The sequence below is a fragment of the Budorcas taxicolor genome, chromosome X (genome assembly GCF_023091745.1).
Source record: "Budorcas taxicolor isolate Tak-1 chromosome X, Takin1.1, whole genome shotgun sequence".
Taxonomy (NCBI): domain Eukaryota; kingdom Metazoa; phylum Chordata; class Mammalia; order Artiodactyla; family Bovidae; genus Budorcas; species Budorcas taxicolor.
This window is the reverse complement of record NC_068935.1, coordinates 52,636,253-52,658,309: the sequence shown is the minus strand read 5'-3', so window position 1 is coordinate 52,658,309 and position 22,057 is coordinate 52,636,253. Positions and strand designations below refer to the sequence as shown.

Sequence of the window (22,057 nt, the reverse complement as noted above, 5' to 3'; positions counted from 1 at the left end):
CTCTGCTTCAGATGAGGGCGGCTTGCTGGCCACCACTCGCTCCACAGCTAGAACCTGGAAGCAGTGCTTTTCACTCTGAAGACCTGCTTGTCTGTGGTCCGAGTTAGGTGAAATGGCTCTTGTCCTGATAATCTTGAAAAGTTCTTCTGGAACCCCAGTCACCTTAGTCATGGGAGCAGAAAGTGAAATATTTCCTTTTACTTCTGATGTGTTCCCAAAGAAAATATTCTAGGAGACCAGGCTCATATCCAGCTTTTATCCTTTTTTTGCAAATGAAGTAAACATCTGATGTAGGGGCTTCGTAAAAAAACAGGTTTTCATGGGCTGCTCGCTGTTATTCCCACATTCTGGGTAATGCTTCTGTCCCTTGAGAAGTAACAGTGACGTCAGTTGGAAGGGTTGTCGTGAGGTCCTTATACAGCAGTCTAGCACAGAAGGGGAAGGACTGACCTTCCGGCTTCACTTTGTAAGTAAATGACAGCAAGTTGCACAATGAGTTTCTCTGCAAGGGCCCCACAAGAAAGGCTGCAAAGTCACTCTGAAGTCGATCTGCCTGGTACTTCCTCCCCGAGTAAGCATTTAGGTATTCTCAGAGAACAAACAGGAAGTGCTGAGTATTAGTCTGTAGGTATTTTGCAGATATCTCTTCTAGGGGAATGAAGACTGGCACCAAATGGTGATGTATCCCAAGTGGTTTCTCCATGACAAGATCCACAATGTAGGAATACAGCAGGTTCCCCTCAAAAGCAGTGCTGATGCAGACACATACTCCTTGGCTGGTCAGCTTCCCGCTGATCCCTGTAAAACGATATGCCTATAGAATGGCTTTCATATTTTCCTGTTTTCTCTCCAAAATTTCTTGCTCACTAATCTCTAATGTTTGGTCAGGCTCTACATTGGCAGTAGATGCTTTAACTCTGGCTTGACGCTGTTTCACTTCAGCCCTCAGCTTATCTTGCAGATGTTTCAGTTCATGAATCCTGGCTTCAAGAGCCTGTGCGTTCTGTGGCTCTTCCAATTTTTTATGGGATTTGCTCACTTGAGTCTCTAGTCTTTCCAAGTGAGCTAAAACACCTCCGTGACACTCGCCGTCTTATCTTAAAGTATTTGCCAGCTCCATCTCCTCCTCAGATTTTCAAAGGCCTTCCTAGAAAAGTTGTCACTGTAATTGAGTTATCCTCCAGGTCCCTGCACACTGCCATGGCACCATGCCTCTGGATCCCCTCTCTGGGTTTCCTCGCACACGGAAGGGGCTGTTAAGAGGCCTCTCAGCCTTCCACCCTGGTCAGAGCCCCGTCTGCCACTGGGTCTGGCTTTCCCTTTATCACCTCTCCTCTTGCTCACTCTAGCCAGGGCCAAGAATTCCTGCCATCCTCGGCTTCAAAATCAAGCTAAGAATCCAGAAAGAGAATTCTTAAAAAAAAAAAAAAAAGCCTTCACTACTCTCAATCTGTTAGATCTGTTATATTTTGCAGGAATTGAGCTTCCCCATCATGAGGCAGGCCTGTGAAGAACTTCCTGTAGTAAGAAACTGAGATCTCTTAATAATAATATAAATACTTCTGGGAATAGACACCTCCTTTCCCCATAATAAAAAGAAAAGAAAGAAGCCTCATGAGAGACCTCAAGCCAGAGGCATTCAAGTAAGCTTTGACTAGATTCCTGACCCATAGAAAATGAGATATTAAGTATTTGTTATTTTAATCTGCTATATTTTTGGTAATATGTTATACACCAATAGCAAACAATACAGGCACACAAGAAATAAAAGTTGGAAGCTTTTCTGTTCTTCAGTTCAGTTGCTCGGTTGTGTCTAACTATTTGCAACCCCATGGACTGCAGCACACCAGGCTTCCCTGTCCATCACCAACTCCTGGAGCTTGCTCAAACACATGTCCATCGAGTTGGTGATGCCATCCAACCATCTTATCCTTTGTTGTCCCCTTCTCCTGCTGCCTTCAATCTTTCCCAGCATCAGGGTCTTTTCCAAGAAGTCAGTTCTTCACTTCAGGTGGCCAAAATGCTGGAGCTTCAGCAACAGTCCTTCCAATGAATATTCAGGACTGATTTCCTTTAGGATTGACTGGTTCTTAACTTTCCGTTCTTAATTTTAAATTTAAAAGGTGGAAAAAGTGGTGGGGGTGGAGTCTAGTGAGAGCTAGGTCCAGAGAACTTGGACGCTTGACTGGAGCTAGAAGTTTAAAGAGACCCAGCATTGCCAGAACCTTAGTAGGAAGGAAGTGGCCTTTATTCCCTCCTGCCTTCCTATCTCCTACCAGTGCCACCCACTGATGGCAACAGAGTTGAAATGATACAGAGCTGAGGAATAGAGCAAGAGGCAGAGGATGGATGTGGATGGAGAAGAGCCAGTACCAGCATCATATGTACAATACACTGAAACATAACTACCTGCTCAGATTGAGAAAATAAAGCTATCTTATTGTAGAAAGTGAAGTGAAGTGAAGTCACTTAGTCGTGTCTGACTCTTTGCGATCCTGTGGACTGTAGCCTACCAGGCTCCTCTGTCCATGGTATTTTCCAGGGAAGAGTAATGGAGTGGGTTGCCATGTCTTTCTCCAGGAGATCTTCCCAACCCAGGGATCAAACCCAGGTCTCCCGCATTGTAGGCAGACGCTTTACCATCTGATCCACCAGGGAACAGGAAGAAAAAAATAGCATATTGTAAAACTTCTTATTAAAGCATTTTTCCTCATACTTTCTAACATTTATTGGTTTCTGTTATTAAAAGATTAATTATAAAATTTTAAAAAAAGATTTTCCTTGAAAAATCTCTACCTCTAAACCTATATAACATAATAGGAAATGTTCAGAAATTAAAATTTGTTGTGAAAAAAAAGAAACTTTTAAAAGAATATTCTGGAGCATGACAAGTGGGAAAGTCTTGAATTGCCTCAGAGACAAAGCTTCCTTTGAATTTCAAAGATTTGTAACATTTCTCATGTAGCAACAGGAAGCTTGGGATTTTTGCCAAATTTTCAAAACAGTCATTGCTGTGTTTGCAAAAAATTTGTGATACTAACCTGAAATGATGTGAGTACTCAAACAAAAAAAGTTTCACAAACAAAAATAATGCTTTCTATTCTTTGTAGGATTACTTCTAATAAGAGAAAATGAGAAGAAACTTAAAAATCAAACAATAGTAATATTTCAAAATGAATTTTGGCTGAAGAAAGCGTATTACAATCAGGAGTGTATGATCCAACAAAGTATATTCAGTACAATGGTGTAGGCATAGGCCTGAATGCAGTGGGCTATGAATGCCATGGGAATTAAAGATGAATATTGAACAAATGAGTGTGACTCTTTTATAGACCTGGCCTCTACACAAGAAGAAAGATCATGGAGGACTTAAATGGGAAAGTAAGCATTTTTGGTTTTAGGAAAAGAATGTTAAAGGTTTTTTAATATAATGGTAAAGAGAGAGTAATAGGTAAAAAAGAAGTGGAAAACTGGATTGGAAAGACACCCACACGGGTATAGAAGGAAAGGTTTAAGAGAAAAACAGACAATGTCTGGGAAAGGAGGAAAGGAGACAGAAGTGCAGTTCAGCCCCTGCAGATTTCTTCTGTAGCAGTTCTGGATGAACATCTTAGATCTCAAAGTGGAGAAAGAAAGCATCTGGATAGATTAAACTTTCATGCTGAATTCATGAAACAGAAGGACAAAAGGCCAAGGAGTGGAGAATAATAATTAGAAAGACAGGCAATGAGATGATGGATTGTGTAATATGTAAATGCAAAGTATGAAAGAACTGGAAAGTTAAGCAAGTATGATACATGATGGATTGAACAGGAATTTAAATTGCAGCATAATCTGTTCTGAGAGATTATAAGGATTAGGTTGTTGAACATTTACTAACATGTACTAATCTGATGGATGATATTTAGAGAAACAGATTATCAGTGGAGTGAAGGAGTTCAAATAAGTGAAAACTAGTGTTGTGTGGACACAGCATTCCTTGGATAATGACAAAGCTTAAGGCAGAAAGGAAGATGGGATAAGTTACCAGACTTCAAAAGTGAGGAAACATTGGCCAGAATGTTGGTAGATGAGCATAACAAAGATAAATATAGAATGGTGTTGCCAGATGGTGCTGTCAGAGTCGGACACAACTGAGTGACTTCACTTTCATTTTCATGCATTGGAGAAGGAAATGGAAACCCACTCCAGTGTTCTTGCCTGGAGAATCCCAGGGACAGTGGAGCCTGGTGGACTTTCATCTATGGGGTCGCACAGAGTCAGACACAACTAAAATGATTTAATAGCAGCAGCTGTCAGAGTAGTAGTTGTTCTACATTTATTCAGTTTACAGTTTTTATTGAGCTCCATGCTGCAGTTTGTGTGGTCACAAAGTATCAGACACGACTTATCAACTGAACAACAATGATAAGGATGGGCTTCTCAGGCGGCTCAGTGGTAAAGAATCCACCTGCCAATGCAGGAGATGTGGGTTTGATCCCTAGATTGGGAAGATTCCCTGAAGGAAGGCATGGCAACCCACTTCAGTATTCTTTCCTGGAGAATCCCATGGACAGAGGAGCCTGGTGGGCTACAGTCCAATGGGTCACAAAAAGTCAGACACAACTGAGCACACACCCATGATATGCATAAACATTGGGGATCCAATCTGTGTAAGATATTCACTAGACACTTAAGATGTTAAGCAACTAGTAACCAGGATATATTTTAGGAATAGCTTATACTGCATATATATAGAGACAAAATTATTTGAAGGACAATTTTTTTTTTTTAAAGGAAAGAAACACATGTATGCAAGGGAATTTCCTGATGCTCCAGTGGTTAGGACTCCACCAAGGGCCCAGGTCCAATCTCTTGTAGGGGAACTATTAAATTGGTGCAAAAGTAATTATGATTTTGCATTGGTGAAATTTGCCATTTGATATTGGAATACATTCTTAAATGTGGTTATGCTATACATCATTTTAAGGCACATTTCTTGTTTTATGTTTTTTTTTTTTTTTTTTTGCTAGTGACTTAATATTTGCTGCATAATTTATATTTATTTTAGACTAGGGAATCGGTGTTAGACAAAAAGCAAATTTGAGTGATTTTCTTATTCTGGTCCAAAATGGGTGGTAAAGCAATTGAGACAACTTTCAATATCAACAAAGCATTTGGCCTAGGAACTGCTGATTCAAGAAGTTTTAAAAAGGAGACAAGAGCCTTGAAGATTAGAAGCACAGTAGCCAGCTATCAGAAGTTGACAACAACCAATTAAGAACCATCATCGAAGTTGATCCTCTTACAACTACATGAGAGCTTGCCAAAGAACTCAACATTGACCATTCTACAGTTGTTTGGATTTGAAGAAAATTGGAAAGGTGAAAAAAGCTCAATAAGTAGATGCTCCAAGAGCTGACAAAAACCTAAAAAAATCGTTATTTTTGAAGTGTCATCTTCTCTTATTTTACACAAAAACAATGAACCATTTCTCGATCGGTTTGTGATGTGCAATGAAAAGTGGACTTTATATGATAACTGGTGATGATTAGCTCAGTGGTTGGGCCAAGTAGCTCCAAAGCACTTCTCAAAGTGAAACTTGCATGAAAAAAACATTCATGGTTACTGTTTTGTGGTCTGCTGCTGGTCTGATGCACTACAGCCTTCTACATCCCTGCCAAATCATTATATCTGAGAAGTATGATCAGCAAATTGATGAGAGGCACCGAAAACTTCGATGCTTGCAGCTGGCATTGGGCAACAGAAAGGCCCACTTCTTCTCCATGACAATGCTGGACCACACATTGCACAGCCAATGCTTCAGAAGTTAAATGAATTGGGCTACAAAGTTTTGCCTCTTCCTCTGTATTCACCTAACTTCTTGCCAACTGACTACCACTTTTTCAAGCATCTTGACAACTTCTTGCCGGGAAAATGCTTCCACAACCAACCAGCAGGAGGCAGAAAATGCTTTCAAAGAGTTTGTCAAATCCCAAAGTACAGAATTTTACACTTCAGGAATAAACAAACTTATTTCTCATTAGCAAAAATATATTGATTTTAGCAGTTCCTATTTTTATTCATAACGATGTGTTTAAGCCTAGTTATAATGATTTCAATTTCACAGTCCAAAACCGCAATTACATTTGCACCAACCTAATGCGCTCCTGTAAGCCACATGGCTTAAAAAAAAAAAAAAAAAAAAAAAGACAGAAAAAAGAAAGAATCACATGCTAAGACAACTGATATCAGTAATGTTCTTAGGAAGCAGATTCTAAGAATGGAGATATAGAGTTTGGCCACTCCCAACTGGCGGGCAAATCACTCGTTGTAGATTGCATGTTAATATTCCCTGGAATGTTGAAGTAGTTACTCATATGTGGTCAACTTAGAGGAGGTCCAAGTGAAGGGGAATTTATTGGCTTATGCAATCTCTCTGGCATTTAAGAAAAAAGGGAGAAACTGTAATAAGATTTGTGAAATATGGTGGTCATTGTTCAGGGCGGGTGACACTTTGCAAAGAAAAAAAATAGCATTCTGTTCAATCAATCAAGTTCTGTACAATCAATCACCAAATGAAAGCACAATATAAGTTAGATGGCTCCTTTTCTGTTAGTTGCTCAATCATGTCTGACTCTTTGTGACCCCATGGACTGTAGCCCAGCAGGCTGTTCTGTACATGGAATTCTCCAGGCAAGAATACTGGAGTGGGCTCCCATGCCTCTCTCCTTAGCAGTGTGTAAAGAGCCTCATCTGCTACCACAGATCTGACAGAGCTAAAGATCAGACTCAGGACTTAATTGCTCCAATCACCATAATTTCAGAAAAAATGTTGAATGGATTCTTATGCTGGGAAAGTGGCCTGTGCCCAAGTCAAAGCTCTAAAATGTAAAGAGTTGGAAGCTGGAATATGGAATAGTGATACTTGTGTAAATGAATTTGAGAACCTCTAACCTCCAGAATTTCTTCAGTCCTCAGCCTATAGAATTGGTTCATGGTGTCATTAAAGAAGAGCTTCCTCGCTTGCCTTTTTACCATGCAGAGGACCTTTATACTGTGCAGAGGACCATAGTGTTATGTGCTCTCTTTGAACACATATCCCTGTGTCCACAAGACCAATATCTATATTCAAATCTGTGCATGGACCCTAGAACTAATAAGTAAGCATAAGAAAGTTGCAGAATACAAGGTAATTTCCAAACTAGGTACACCATTTTACATCTCCACCAGCAATACAAGGTATTTTTAGTTTTTCCACATCCATGCTAACACTTGTCATTATTCATTTTTTTCCCTTTATGTTTGTTTTATATTGGAGTATAACTGATTAGCAATGTTGTGTTAGTTTCAGATGTACAACAAAGTGATTCAGTTATACATATACATGAATCTATACCTTTTCAAATTCTTTTCCCCTTTTAGGTTATTAAAGAGTATTGAGCAGAGGTCCCCACGCTATATACAGTAGGTCCTTGTTAGTTATCTATTTTAAGTATAGTAGTGTATACATGTCTTTCCAAACTCCCAATCTAATTCTCCCCTTACCCTTTCATCTTAGTAATCATAAGTTCATTCTCTAAGTTTGTTTCTATCTTGTAAATAAGTTCATTTTTATTGCTAATTTTTAGATACCACATTTAAGCAATATCATATGATGTTTGTCTTTCTCTCTCTGACTTACATCCCTTAGTATGATAATTTCCAGGTCCATCCACACTCTCTGACATAAATCATAGCAATATCTTTTTCAATCCATCTCCAAGAGTAATGGAAATAAAAACAAAAGCATACAAATGGGACCAAAGTAAACTCAAAAGCTTTTGCACAGAAAAGGAAACCAAAAACAAGTGAAAAGACACCCCAAAGAATGGGAGAAAATATTTGCAAATGATGTGACCGACAAAGGATTAGTCTCCAAATTTTACAAATAGCTCATACAGCTCAACACCACAAAAACAAACAACCCAATAAAGAAAAAGAAATGGGCATATCTAAATAGACATTTCTCCAAAGAAGACATACAGATGGCCAAGAGGCACATGAAAAGATGTTCATTGAAATATAAGTCAAAACTATAATGATATAGCACCTCACACCAGTCAGAATGGTCATCATCCAAAAATCTACAGACAATAAATGCTGGAGAGGGTATGGAGAAAGGGTACTCTCCTACACTGTTGGTGGGAATGTAAATTGGTACAACCACTATAGAGAACCACTATATAGTATGGAGAGTCCTTAAAAAAACTAGGAACAGAACTACCATATGACCTAGGAATTCCACTTCTGGGCATATATCCAGAGGAAATCATAATTCAAAAAGATGCATGCACTGTAAGGTTCATTACAATATTGTTTGCAATAGTCAAGACACAGAAGCAACTTAAATGTACATTAACAGAAGAATAAAAAAGACACAGTACATATATACAATGGAATATTACTCAGCCATTAAAAAGAATGGAATAACATAGTTTTTATAAAATTACTTCCACGTAGTGGGTGTGAAGAGGATCTCATTGTGGTTTTGATTTGCATTGCTCTAAAGACTAGTGATGTTGAGCATCTTTGATGTGCTTATTGGCCATTTGTATATCTTCACTGGATAAGTATTCAAGTCTTTTCCCACTTTATGTGTTACAGGCATGTCTCATTTTATTGTGCTTTGTAGATATAGTTGGCTTTTTATTTTACAAGTTGAAGGTTTCTGGCAATCCAGAATTGTTGAATGATAGCATTTTTCTAGAAATAACATATTATTTAAATCAAGATATGTATACTTTTTCAACATAATGCTACTGCATACTTCATAGACTACACTATAGTATAAACATATGGTATATGGAGTAAAGGAAATATACCCATCTGAATGCAGAGTAGAAAAGAATAGCAAGGAGAGATAAGAAAGCCTTTCTCAGTGAACAATCCAAAGAAATAGAATGGGAAAGACTAGAGATCTCTTCAAGAAAATCAGAGATACCAAGGGAACACTTCATGCAATGATGGGCACAATAAAGGACAGAAATGGTATGGACCTAACAGTAGCAGAAGATATCAAGAAGAGGTGGCAAGAATATGCAAAACAACTATACCAAAAAAAGATCTTCATGACCCAAATAACCACAATGGTGTGATCACTCACCTAGAGCCAAACATCTTAGAGAGTGAAATCAAGCATCGCTATGAACAAACTTAGTGGAGGTGATGGAATTCCAGCTGAGCTATTTCAAATCCTAAAAGATGATGCTATGAAAGTGCTGCACTCAGTATGCCAGCAAATTTGGAAAACTCAGCAGTGGCCACAGGACTGGAAAAGGTCAGCTTTCATTCCAGTCCCAAAGAAAGGCAATGCCAAAGAATGTTCAAACTACTGCAAAATTGCACTCATTTCACAAGCTAGCAAAGTAATGCTCAAACTCTCCATGCCACACTTCAGCTGTACATGAATCGAGAACTTCCAGAAGTTCAAGTTGGAGTTAGAAAAGGCAGAGGAACCAGAGACCAAATTGCCAACATCTGTTGGATCATATAAAAATCAAGAGCATTCCAGAAAAACATCTACTTCTGCCTCATTGACTATGCCAAAGCCTTTGACTGTGTGGATCACAATAAACTGTGGAAAATTCTGAAAGAGATGGGAATGTCAGACCACCTTACTAGACTCCTGAGAAACATGTATGCAGGACAAGAAGCAACAGTTAGAACTGGGCATGGAACAATAGACTGGTTCCAAATAGGGAAAGGAGTACATCAAGGCTGTATATTGTCACCCTGCTTATTTAACTTATATGCTGAGTACATCATGCAAAATGCTTGGTTGGATGAAGCACAAGCTGAAATCAAGTTTGCAAGGAGAACTATGAATAACTTCAGATATGCAGACGACACCACCCTTATGACAGAAAGCGAAGAGGAACTAAAAAGCCTCTTGATGAAAGTAAAAGAGGAGAGTGAAAATGCTGGCTTCAAACTCAACATTCAGAAAACTAAGATCATGGCATCTGGTCCCGTCACTTCATGGCAAATAGATGAGTAAACAATGGAAACAGTGACAGGCTTTATTTTCTTGGGCTACAAAATCGCTGTAGATGGTGACTGCAGCCATGAAATTAAAAGACACTTGCTCCTTGGAAGTAAAGCTATGACCAACCTAGACAGCATATTAAAAAGCAGAGACATCACTTTGCTGACAAAGGTTTGTATAGTCAAGGCTATGGTTTTTACTGCAGTCACGTACAGATGTGAAAGTTGGACCATAAAAAAATGCTGAGTGCTTGTTCATTGCAGCACTATTTACAATAACTGGAGTGTGTGAAAGCAACCGAGATGTCCATCGACAGATGAATGGATAAAGAAGTTTTGATTCATATACAAAATGAAATGTTACTCAGCCATAAAAAGGAACACATTTGAGTCAGTTCTAATGAGGTGGATGAACCTAGAACCTATTATACAGAGTGAAGTAAGTTAGAAATAGAAAGATAAATATGGTATACTAATGCATATATACAGAATCTAGAAAAAATAGTATTGAAGAATTTATTTTCAGAGCAGCAATGGAGAAACAGACAGAGAGAGAATAGACTTATGGACATAAGGAGAGGGGAGGAGAGGGTGAGATGTATGGAGAGAGTAACATAGAAACTTACAGTGCCATGTGTAAAATAGATAGCCAACGGGAATTTGCTGTATGTCTCAGGAAACTCAAACGGGGGCTCTGTATCAACCTAGATGGGTAGGATGCGGTGGGAGATGGGAGGGAGGATCGAAAGGGAGGGAATAAATGTATACCTATGTCTGTTTCATGTTGAGGTTGGACAAAAAAAAGCAACAAAATTCTTTAAAGCAATTATCCTTCAATTTAAAAATGATTTTTTTTTTTAAAGCTGCACACCAAAGAATTGATGCTTTTGAACTGTGGTGTTGAAGAATACTCTTGAGAGTCCCTTGGGCTGCATGGAGATCAAACCAGTCCATCCTAAAGGAAATCAATCCTGAATATTCATTGGAAGGACTGACACTGAAGCTGAAGCTCCAAAATGCTTTGGCCACCTGATAGGAAGAGCGGACTCATTGGCAAAGACCCTGATGTTGGGAAAGATTGAAGGCAGGAGGAGAAGGGGATGACAGAGGATAAGATGGTTGGATGACATCACTTACTCAAAGGACATGAGTTTGAGTAAGCTATGGGAGATGGTGATGGATGGGGAAGCCTGGTGTGCTGCAGTCCATAGGGTCACAGAGTCGGACATGACTGAGCTACTGAACTCACTGACTAACCCTCCCTCATCCCCTGCTCTGCTCTCTATGATGTACTGGCTGACACCCGCAGCCTGTAATTTGTAAGCTCACTAACATTTTGTTGCCATCTTGGTTCAGCCAACTGATGGCACCAGCAGGAGATTACAATGCAGATGAATGAAGCAGCTAGAGTTTTTCTCCTTTTTCCTCTAGATCAGGTGGCTCTCGTTCCATGGCTACATTTTCTCCATGGCTTCAACTCCCCTAAGACTGGCTCACCATGCCTCCAGATCCTATTGAAGGCAACAATTAGACTCCAATAATACTACCATCTTTCTTTTTCCTCTCAGGCTAAAGGTGGGAGTGACTTCCTCAACTTGCTAATTGTTGGGTTCCCCACTTCTCCCTTGTTCAGCTTTTCTATATGTTGTGAACCTGATCCCCTACATTAAATTCCCTGTGTTATATATTTACTGTAGTTTCTATTTGCCTGGATAATCCCTGACTTTAACATGTGTGACCAATCATAGTGACAGATTTTCTAGCATTAAATTTATTCACCTTCATGGGAAAAACCCAACTCAGTCACTGATAGTCAAATATGTTTGTGTCTGTTATAATTAATAACCCAAAACCAAACACCCCTGGATCATGAAACCTCCTCTTAATATTCTCCTTTGTCCTCTTTAAATCCTACACAAAAATGTTTTTACACACTTTAGTGTGTGTATATATATACACATACATATATAGATTATAATAGCATAAGTAATAATGATATATTCAACTTGCAAAATATTTAAGCAGTACATATGAAGCTATATAATACTATCTGTATGCTACAGCTCGAGTGATACTCAATGTGAAATGTAGTTTTCAATAGATGTCTTAGAAAATATATATATTTTCTTTATGCATGAGACTGGATGCTTGGGGCTGGTGTGCTGGGACAACCCAGAGGGATGGTACGGGGAGAGAGGAGGGAGGGGGGTTCAGGATGGGGAACACGTGTATACCTGTGGCAGATTCATGTTGAGGTATGGCAAAACCAATACAATATTGTAAAGTAATTAACCTCCAATTAAAATAAATAAATTTATATTAAAAGAAAACAAGAAATATTTAGAACAGATAAATACCTAAAGAATGTACAGAGTTAATAGCATATTCAACCTAAAGAAATAGAAACCAGGAAGTAATGAAGATAAATGCAGAAAAAATGAAATAGAAACAGCAGAGCCAATTAACATAAGATACTTATAAGGTGATCATATTTGCAAATATGGTTACTAAAAAAAGATCAGGAACAAAAGCATGAAATAGACTGTACAAAATTTAGATGAAGAGATTTTAATACAAGGGAACACAAGTTCCCTCAGGATAACCACATGGTGGACAAAGAAATGTTATCACATATAGAGGTATTTCAGCTAGTAGAGTAAGAAAGAATGAGAATGAACATTCTGTGACCCCTAAAGGATTGATAAACGTGATAATCATGGACTGCTGACATCTTCACAAAGAAAGACCAGGCATTACACACCTCCTAATGGAAGTATACCACACAACCTAGAGAGTGCTCTTCTGAAAGAAAGAAGAACTTTTCTAAGGCATACCCACAAAAAGGGAGAGGGGAAGTTATGCAACTCATTTTTCCCAGCCATCTCTCCTTGTTTCAAAAACCAAATGAGGACATTGCCCTCCATTCCCATGAAAAGAATACTTGAGCAAAGCTCATTCACATAGTAGTAAATAGCATAAAATAGCATAGTCAACAAAGTAGTGAATTCAATGAGCAAATGGGCTGTGCCCAAGAAATGAAAATATGATTTAACATTAGAAAATATTTTCAGTTGTAGGTCCATACAGTAACAAATTAGAAGAGGAAAAAAAAAATGATTGTGCCAATGGGTATAGAAAAAGCCTCTGAGAGAAATTCAACATGAGTTAATGGTACAAACTTCTAGCAAACTTAGAAAGAACTTGCTTTTCCTAAATTCTACACCAAACATAGTCAGGTGTGAAATGTTCGAAGTATTTTCATTCAAGTCATGAAAAAGACATATATTCTCACATCTACTGATCAAAATTGCACTGGAATACAAAGCCAGAGATACAGATACCAAAATGAATAAGATATATAAATATTGAAGAGAAAGAGATGTATTTGTAACTATACCATCATCTGCCTAGAAAATTAAAAGGAATCACTCTGTAGAATATCCAAATAAATAAAAGACTTCAGAAAGAACATGTATGGGAGGTCAGTCAATACAATTAATTCAAGAGCCTTGGCACACAAAGGCCATAATTAATTACCACATATAATAGACAAAATCCCATTCACAAATTAGCACATGCAACAACAATAAAATCCAGAATCCATCTAAGAGGAATTAACAAATCACACACAAAAAATGTATATGATATTTTTAAGAAGGCAAACATAAAACTTTCCTGATAGATTAAGATTTTTTTTAAGTCCCACCAAAATTGAAATACGCCATGTTCACTGATGTGAAACAAAATACAGTAAAGATGTCAATTCTCCTTGAGTTACTTACAGATTTAGTGACTTTTGTTGCTAAAATGCAAGTCAAGTTTGGGCTGCTGTCCTCCACTCCCAAAATCAAACCTGGAAAACGACAGAAGGGAGAATGAAAGAAAATAAAAAATGTTGTATTAGTCTCCTAAGATTGCTGTATTAAACTACCATGAACTGGCTGTCTTAAGCAACAGAAATTTATTCTCTTACAGTTCTGAAAGCCAGATGCCCAAAATCAGTTTCATTAGGGTGAAATGATGGTACTGGCAAGGCCGCACTCCCTCTGGAGACTGTAGGTTGGCGATCCCCAAGCTTTTGGCACCAGGGACCAGTCGTGTGGAAGATAGATTTTCCATGGACAGAGGGAGGGGTGGTTTCAGGATGATTCAAGCACATGACATTGACTGTGTATTGTATTTCTAGTATTACATCAGCTCCACCTCAGATCATCAGGCATTAGACCCCGGAGGTTGGGGACCCCTGCTCTGGGGGAAAGCCCATTCCATACCTTTACTGGCTTCTTGTAATTGCTGGCCTTCCTTAGCTTATGGGAACATGACTGAAATCTTCAAGGTCAACATCTCCAAATAGTTCCCTGCTCCATCTTCACATTGCCTTCTCAGCTTGTCAGTTCTCCTGCCTCTGTCTTGTTGGGAAACATGTGATTCTATTTAGGACCCACCTGGATAATCCAGGCTAATCCCTCCATGGAAAGATTCTTAATCATATCTGCAAAGACCCTTTTCCCAAAGAAGGTTCTAGGGATTGGGATAGGAGATCTTTGGGAGGGCCATTTTTCAGCCTACCAAAAATATCAACAACCAAGTCTAAACGAAAAAGCATGAGAAACCCTTGGTGGAGAAAAAAGAAGTGGTACTTGGTGCGAGGGTGGGAGGTGGCAGACAAGTTTGTGAAGGTCCATAGCCAAAAATAGACCTCAGATGAAGGGAGGTGGGAGGAATATTTTTAAACATACCACCTCAGCCCACAGAGGCCAGTAGGCCCAGGGCAGTTTCAGGAAAAATTAGGTTGATTGATGCAGTATGACTCCAGAGCCTGTGTTAATCACCACCTGAAATCACTTGAGTGAAGCCTGACTTTGAAAACATACTTTTAAGTTTATTTATGTTTTAATTAAAGAATGATTGCTTTATAGAATTTTGTTGTTTTCTGTCAAACCTCAACATGAATCAGCCATAGGTATACATATATGCCCTCCCTTTTGAACCTCCCTCCCATCTCCCACCCCATTCCACCCCTCTATGTTGCTACAGAGCCGCTGTTTGAGTTTCCTGAGGCATACAGCAAATTCCCATTGGCTATCTATTTCACAAATGGTAATGTAAATTTCCACGTTATTCTCTCCATACATCTCACCCTCTCCTCCCCTCTTCCCATGTCCATAAGTGAAAACATATTTTTGATTAAAAGAATGTTCTAAAAGTGGAATAGCAACTATAAGGGTGAAACACACACACACACACACACACACACACACACACACACACACACAGATCCTTCATAAAAAGATGCTTCATAAAATAAAAAAATAAAATATATTCATAAAATATATTCCTTAATGTCAATGAGGCTTAAGAAAAATGGAAATCACTATACTGGATAATGCAGTGTGAGAACTTCAAAAGAGCAGGATCTCCCCAAATCACACTACTCTACCACTTCAGGGTAGGAAATAAAGTGTTAGAACAAAATGTTTCCAGAGTGTATGTCTGGCTGGTGAAGAGACCCATAGGAAGACAAGCTGCTTTTCTGAATATCCACCACCTGTCATGAGGCAGTGCTGCTCTCCCATCTAGCGCCTGGGAACCTAAACCTTTCTCTGGAAGGTTTGCAGCTGGGCAAATGCTCACAGCTGGCAGGAAAGAAGGAACCTACCAGAGAGCATTTAATCAAGAAGGCAGCAGCCAAGAGAAGCACATTTATGAGTGAGGACTGAGGAGTACAACCCCCGCCCCCCAGAACCCTGTGGGCCCTGCAGTACCCTGTTCCACCCCTGATGTCAATCCTGGGAGACTCCCAGTAGGTTTGTCGGGATCGGCACTGCCCTCCTCTTTTCTGACTCTTGCGAACTCCAAGGTGACCCGTGATTAAGGGAGGCGGCCCTCATGGGGAGGGGGTGCCGGCAATTCCAAGAGTCAAACTGATCCCGTGGGATGACCGAATTGCCTGCCAAACAGAAGAGAATAGGCCTCTGCTTCGTCTAGGCCCACTTTCAGCTCTCGGAGGCCCTATGCAGGGTCCTTGGATGTAGTTGCTGACTTCAAACTTGGGAATCTGAAGACGAGGCTTCAACTGCAGTGATTATACTCGGGTCAGCAAAGGGACAAGGCCCAGATTCTGCCAGTTGTCAGAGGGAGGATCCTGAAGAAACTGCAGACACCTGCCTTTTCCATCTGCTTCATGAGGCCCCAGGTATGGTTGACAGATGACCCCTCCCATCCACACTTCACTGTCAAGACCTCACGAAGATGGTGCTCTTGGCCTGCAGGGCACATCTCAGACCAGCAAAAGAAAGGGGGCCCAGGCCCTGACAGGAGTAAATAGGAACACCTTGAGGACTGAGGTGTCCCCCACCTTAGAGCCAGAGGGGGATCCTTGCAGAAATTCACCCCAACTAGTAGTGTCAGCCCAAGGGACCTGGACAAGTGCTGGCAGGATAACCCCTCTCCCATTCTGGGTCGGGGATCTTGGGAGGTGAGACGATCAGTTTGATGGGGCATCAGGTCGGCAGGCCAAGAAGGCCCAGACCCCCTCGCCAGGCATGAAAGCAAGGCCCATAAGAGACTGGCGGAGGGGAGAGCCCACTGCAGAAAGGTGGGCCCAGCCCCGTCCTTACTGTCCACCCAAGAAAGGGTTTCGGATGTGATGTTTCCTACTTCAGCTTTCAGAGTCTGAAGGGGTGAGGCCTGGGGCCAGCAGAGTCTGGAGTCCCAGGGGTGGCCCCGCCTTGACGTGAAGATCCTGAGGGACAGCAAAGAAAGGTTTTCCGTGCAGACATTCAGGGCCCTACAGAAACCGAGGGGCTGTGCTCAGCCCTGGGCCACTCCCTGACCCAATTTCACCCTGTCAGGGGTAGCTGTGATGACACTGATCAGAACTGAGGGGTCATCACTACAGAGAAAGGGTGGCCCACAGAAAGCTGCCCTGCTCCTTGCTCCAGCCCAGGAGACCTCAGGTAGGAGCCACTGGGTGTGGACTCTAGGCACTTTGGTGTAGGGTAGGGCAGGCTCCAGGAGATGTCCAGTGAGGGCTGGCTGAGAACCTGCCCAGGTGGGAAGGCAGATCGGAGGGTACCCCCTACCCCAGAACAGATGGCCTCTACCCTGCTGTGATACCCAAGAGGCCCTGGACAGAGGCAGCCAGTAGTGGTAGGTTGTGCTCCCATCATGGGGCTTGGGTCTCTCACAGAGAAGCAAGGCTGCAACCTGAGGATGCCAAGTCTGCTCAGCTGTGGAGGATGTGAGGCGGGCTTGGTCAGGTGTAAAGATGAATCATGTGATGGGCCTTCCTAGCCTAGATATGGGCGCCCCCCTACCCCCACCTCTGAAACCCGCACAGCCCCTGCTAGCAGCCTTGGGAGACCCTGGGCAAGTGGAGTCCGATGTGGCGCCCCTTCTCTTCTTCCTCTGGGGGACGTCAGCAGAGTGACAGGGCCTAGATGCTGGCAGGGGAAAGTGCTAGGACTCTGAAGGAGCATTGAGGGAACCATCCACCCCACTACAGTAGGAACATCACAGAGCTTGGCCCCACCGCTTCTGTCAACACTACAGGGCCCACAACTGTGTCTGTAGTCTGCATCCTGAGGAATCCTCTCAGTTTCCCTCCTCAAAGTTCTAAGATCTGGCAGGTGACAGCCATGGTCTGAGGCCTGGGTTCTCAGGTCAGCATATGGGAGAAAGCCCAGGCAGCTGCAGCAGTCAAAACGAGGTGCACACCCTGAATGTCTCCCAAGGTCCTGCCCAACCCAAAACAGAGAATCCATAGTACCTGACCCCACCTGGCCTACTCTCAGCCCTGGAATCCTTGGGTTCCAACCTGAGGAACTATCTCGCGTCTTCTTTCATTCTTAGGCTGACCAGAACAGAAGCCCATGACACCTGGGAGATCCCCTAAAGAGGAGACCTGTAAGCTTCCTTTGGCAGAGCCATCCTGGGTGTGGGGATTTTCTCAGCTGAGGCCACTCTTGCTTCCCCAGTGTCCCACTGTCCTGCTGGCTACCTCCAATACCGGCCATCATGTCTCTGGGTGAGAAGAGTGAGTGCTGCAAGCTTGAGGAAGACCTTCAGGCCCCAAAAGAGGCACAGGGCCTAGAATGTGTGCAGGCCTCCATGGCTCAGAAGAAAGAGGCCACGTCCTGCCCCAAGTCCACCATCTCCTCTTCCCTCACCCCGTTGATCCCTGGAACCACAGAGGAGGTGCCTGCCACTGGGGCACTGAGTGTTGTCCAAAATTCTCAGGGAGCCTGCTTCTCACCCACTGCCACCTCAGCCACTCCACTGAGTCAATCTGATGAGAATTCCAGTAGCCAAGAGGAGGAGGAGCCCAGCAACTGCAAGACTCCACCAGATCCTGAGTCCTCGCTCAGTGGTGAGCTAAACAACAAGGTGGCTGAACTGGTGCAGTTTCTGTGTATCAAATATGTAACAAAGGAACCCACCACAAAAGCAGAAATGCTGAGGAGTGTCATCAGAGAACACAAGGACAACTTCCCTGAGATCTTCAGCAAAGTCTGTGAGTGCATGGAGGTCGTCTTTGGCATTGAAGTAAAAGAAGTGGACCCCATGGGACACTCTTATGAGCTTGTCAAAACACTCAACCTCACCTACGATGGGATGCTGATTAATGATGGGGGAATGCCCAAGACTGGCTTCCTGATACTTATCCTGGGTATGATTTTCATGGAGGGCAACTGTGCCCCTGAGGAGAAAATTTGGAAAGCATTGAATATGATGGGGGTATATGCTGGGCAGGAGGATTTTATCTATGGGGAGCCCAGGAAACTCATCACCAAAGATTTGGTGGAGGAACAATATCTACAGTATCGGCAGGTGCCTCACAGTGATCCTCCACGCTATGAATTCCTATGGGGTCCAAGGGCCTATGCTGAAACCAGCAAGATGAAAGTCCTGGAGTTTTTTGCCAAGATCAGTGGGACTGACCCCACTTCCTTCTTATTTTGGTATGAGGAAGCTTTGAGAGATGAGAGAGCCCAGGCCAGAACTGTCCCCCGGGATGATACTACTGCCATGGCCAGTGAAAATTCCAGTGTCATGTCCAGCAACCTCTTCTGCCCTGAGTGAAGTCCAAAGCAGTTTCTTCAGTCTTCATCTGAAGACAACAGTCTGTGTTCTGTGTAATGGAGGGCTAGGGTGGAACAGTCTATTAGCATTTTCATGTTTCTGTTGTATATGGGTGATTTGGACATTTAACTTTTTTTTATTACTTGTTTTTTTCCCCAAATATTGTTTAATAAAGTTTAATTAGCTCCAGAATCTAAGCTTATGAGTGACAATGATCACAAAGTTATAGCTGTTTATCACATATAAGAGTTTTACAATTTTGCAAACACACTGAGAAACCCCCCAACTTTCCCTGTGATCTGAAACAAGGCATTAGAATAGGATTTGCTTGGAAATGTGAAAGAACCCAGCAGAAAAGTTAAGGACAAAGGGACGTCCCCAGTGGCTCAGTGGTAAAGAATCTGCTTGCAATACAGAACCACAGAAGATGGTGGGTTTAATCCCTGGGTCAGGAAGATCTCTGGAGAAGGAAATGGCAACCCACTCCAGTATTCTTGCCTGGACAATTCCATGGACAGAGGAGCCTGGTGTTCTATAGTCTGTGAGGTTGCAACATGCAGGAATACACGAAAGTTATAAAGGATGGCTAATTAGGTTCATTTATCTCTTCTAGTCTGTGGTTTTTATTAAATGATACATAGCTGGATATGCTTGGCTTATTCAAGAACATGGGAGAAAGTAAATCTTAAACCTTTCTCACTGATTCATTTCTTTGCCAAACATGAATTAATGGAAAGCCCTGTGTTAGAGATGGTGATCCTAGCCTAAGCAGGACACATCCCTCCCAGAAATCGGCAGGGTCTAGGAGTAGCAATCAGATGAAGAGATGGTGAGACATCCTCTAGGAGCCAACAGGGTAAAACAGGTGAGAACGTGGGGTTCCAGGGAAGAGCAGGTAAGTGTAAATGTCCTGAGCCAAGATGGCTTGAGGCTTTAGGAAACCACACTCACTTCTGCGGGGGTTCATTTTCAGTTATGCTTGGTGGTGGCAGGGGCCTAACTCTCAAAAGCTGTGTCTCACAATTGATAGAGGGGTTCCCTAGTGGATCAGATGGTAAAGAATCCACCTGCAATGTAGGAGACCTGAGTTACACCCCTGGGTCAGGAAAATCCTCTGGAGGATGGTATGTCAACCCACTCCTGTTTTCTGGCCTGAAGAATCCCCATGGTCAGAGGAGCCTGGCAGGCTATACAGTCCATGGGGTCACAAAGACTGAATGACTAAGCACAAGCACAATTGAGAGAAAAGTCTGGAATGGAAGTGTTCTTAGCAGTTCCTTTTGGATCCTGGATAAATCAGAGAGCAATTCCTACCCAAGCAAGTATGGAAAGTTTCCTGAACTCTTGTAAAACCCCAGTGCATGAACTAGGTGTTCTACACACATCATCAGCAAGTATTTCCTGGCAAATAGGATAATACTCTCTGGAAGTGATGGTAAGAAGTTGCTAGGCTGGCATTATTTTCCCTGGCCTGAGAGACCCAGAGACTTCTACATTAAGATGACATTGTAATTAGGTTATTTTTAGTGCACTGTGGCCAAATCTAAACAAGAACTAGATTTTCGATCAGGGGAAAATGAATGGGAATACCAGTTTTGGATGGGATAACAGCTGGGATGGAACTGAGTTGAATTCTAGGACATTTGAGTGGAATTCACCTGGGGAAGACTAACCCACAGCTGATTTAATTATATATTATCCAAGGGAAATTTTATGGAATTTTGTTTACAAAGCAGCATATTTGACTTGTTAGGTCTCTGATATCTTAGAGCACTACATATTCTGAGAGGTGTTCAGTCACTCAGTTGTGTCCAACTCTGTGACACCATGGGCGGCAGCATGCCAGCCTCCCTGTCCATCATCAACTCCCATAGCTTACTCAAACTCATGTCCATTGAATCAGTGATGAAATCCACCCATCTCATCCTCTGTCATACCCTTGTCCTCCTGCCCTCAATCTTTCCCAGCATTAGGGTCTTTTTAAAAGAGTCAGTTCTTCACATCAGGTGGCCAAAGTATTGGAGTTTCAGCTTCAGCATCAGTCCTTCCAATGAATATTCAGGACTGATTTCCTTTAGGATGGACTAGTTGGATCTCCTTGCTGTCCAAGGGACTCTCGAGAGTCTTCTCCAACACCACAGTTCAAAAGCATCAATTCTTCAGTGCTCAGCTTTCACTTAAATCCGACTCTCACATCCATACATGACTACTGGAAAAACCATAGCTTTGACTAGATGGACCTTTGTTGGCAAAGTAATGTCTCTGCTTTTTAATATGCTATCTAGTTTGGCCATAACTTTTCTTCAAATGAGCAAGCATCTTTTAATTTCATGGCTCTAGTCACCGTCTGCAGTGATTTTGGAGCCCCCCCCCCCCGAAAATAAACTCTGTCATTGTTTCCACTGTTTCTCCATCTATTTGCCATAAAGTGATGGGACCAGATGCCATGACCTTAGTTTGTCAGTGCGGAGTTTTAAGCCAGCTTTTCACTCTCCTCTTTCACTTTCATCAAGAGAATCTTTGGTTCTTCTTCACTTTCTGCCATAAGAGTGGTGTCATCTGTATATCTGAAGTTATTTATATTTCTCCTGGCAATCTTGATTCCAGCTTGTGCTTCATCCAGTCTAGCACTTCTCATGATTTACTCTGCATATAAGTTAAATAAGCATTGTGACAATATACAGCCTTGATGTACTCCTTTCCAGATTTGGAACCAGTCTATTGTTCCAAGTCCAGTTCTAACTGTTGCTTCCTGACCTGCATAAAGATTTCTCAAGAGGCAGGTCAGATGGTCTGGTACTCCCATCTCTTTAAGAATTGTCCACAGTTTGTTGTGATCTACACAGTCAAAGACTTCGGCATAGTCAATAAAGTAAAAATAGATGTTTTTCTGGAACTCTCTGGTTTTTCTATGATCCAACAGATGTTGGCAATTAGATCTCTGGTTCTTCTGCCTTTTTTGTATCCA

At 41.8% G+C, this 22,057-nt stretch overlaps 1 protein-coding gene and 1 pseudogene across 1 annotated transcript; one reads left to right on the top strand and one right to left on the bottom strand.

Moving 5' to 3' along the window:
• Positions 1-228: 228 nt before the first annotated feature.
• Positions 229-1,120, bottom strand: LOC128070578 (centromere protein O-like; annotated as a pseudogene).
• A 16,904-nt stretch (positions 1,121-18,024) lies between these two features.
• LOC128070271 (putative MAGE domain-containing protein MAGEA13P) lies at positions 18,025-19,089 on the top strand. The gene has a single exon (XM_052663580.1). It carries the CDS (start codon positions 18,025-18,027, stop codon positions 19,087-19,089), a length of 1,065 nt encoding a protein of 354 aa, XP_052519540.1.
• The last annotated feature ends 2,968 nt before the right edge of the window (positions 19,090-22,057 follow it).

What these genes read in the sequence shown, in the direction of transcription:
- LOC128070271 (XM_052663580.1), top strand. Translation starts at nt 18,025, where the DNA reads ATGTCTCTGGGTGAGAAGAGTGAGTGCTGCAAGCTTGAGGAAGACCTT.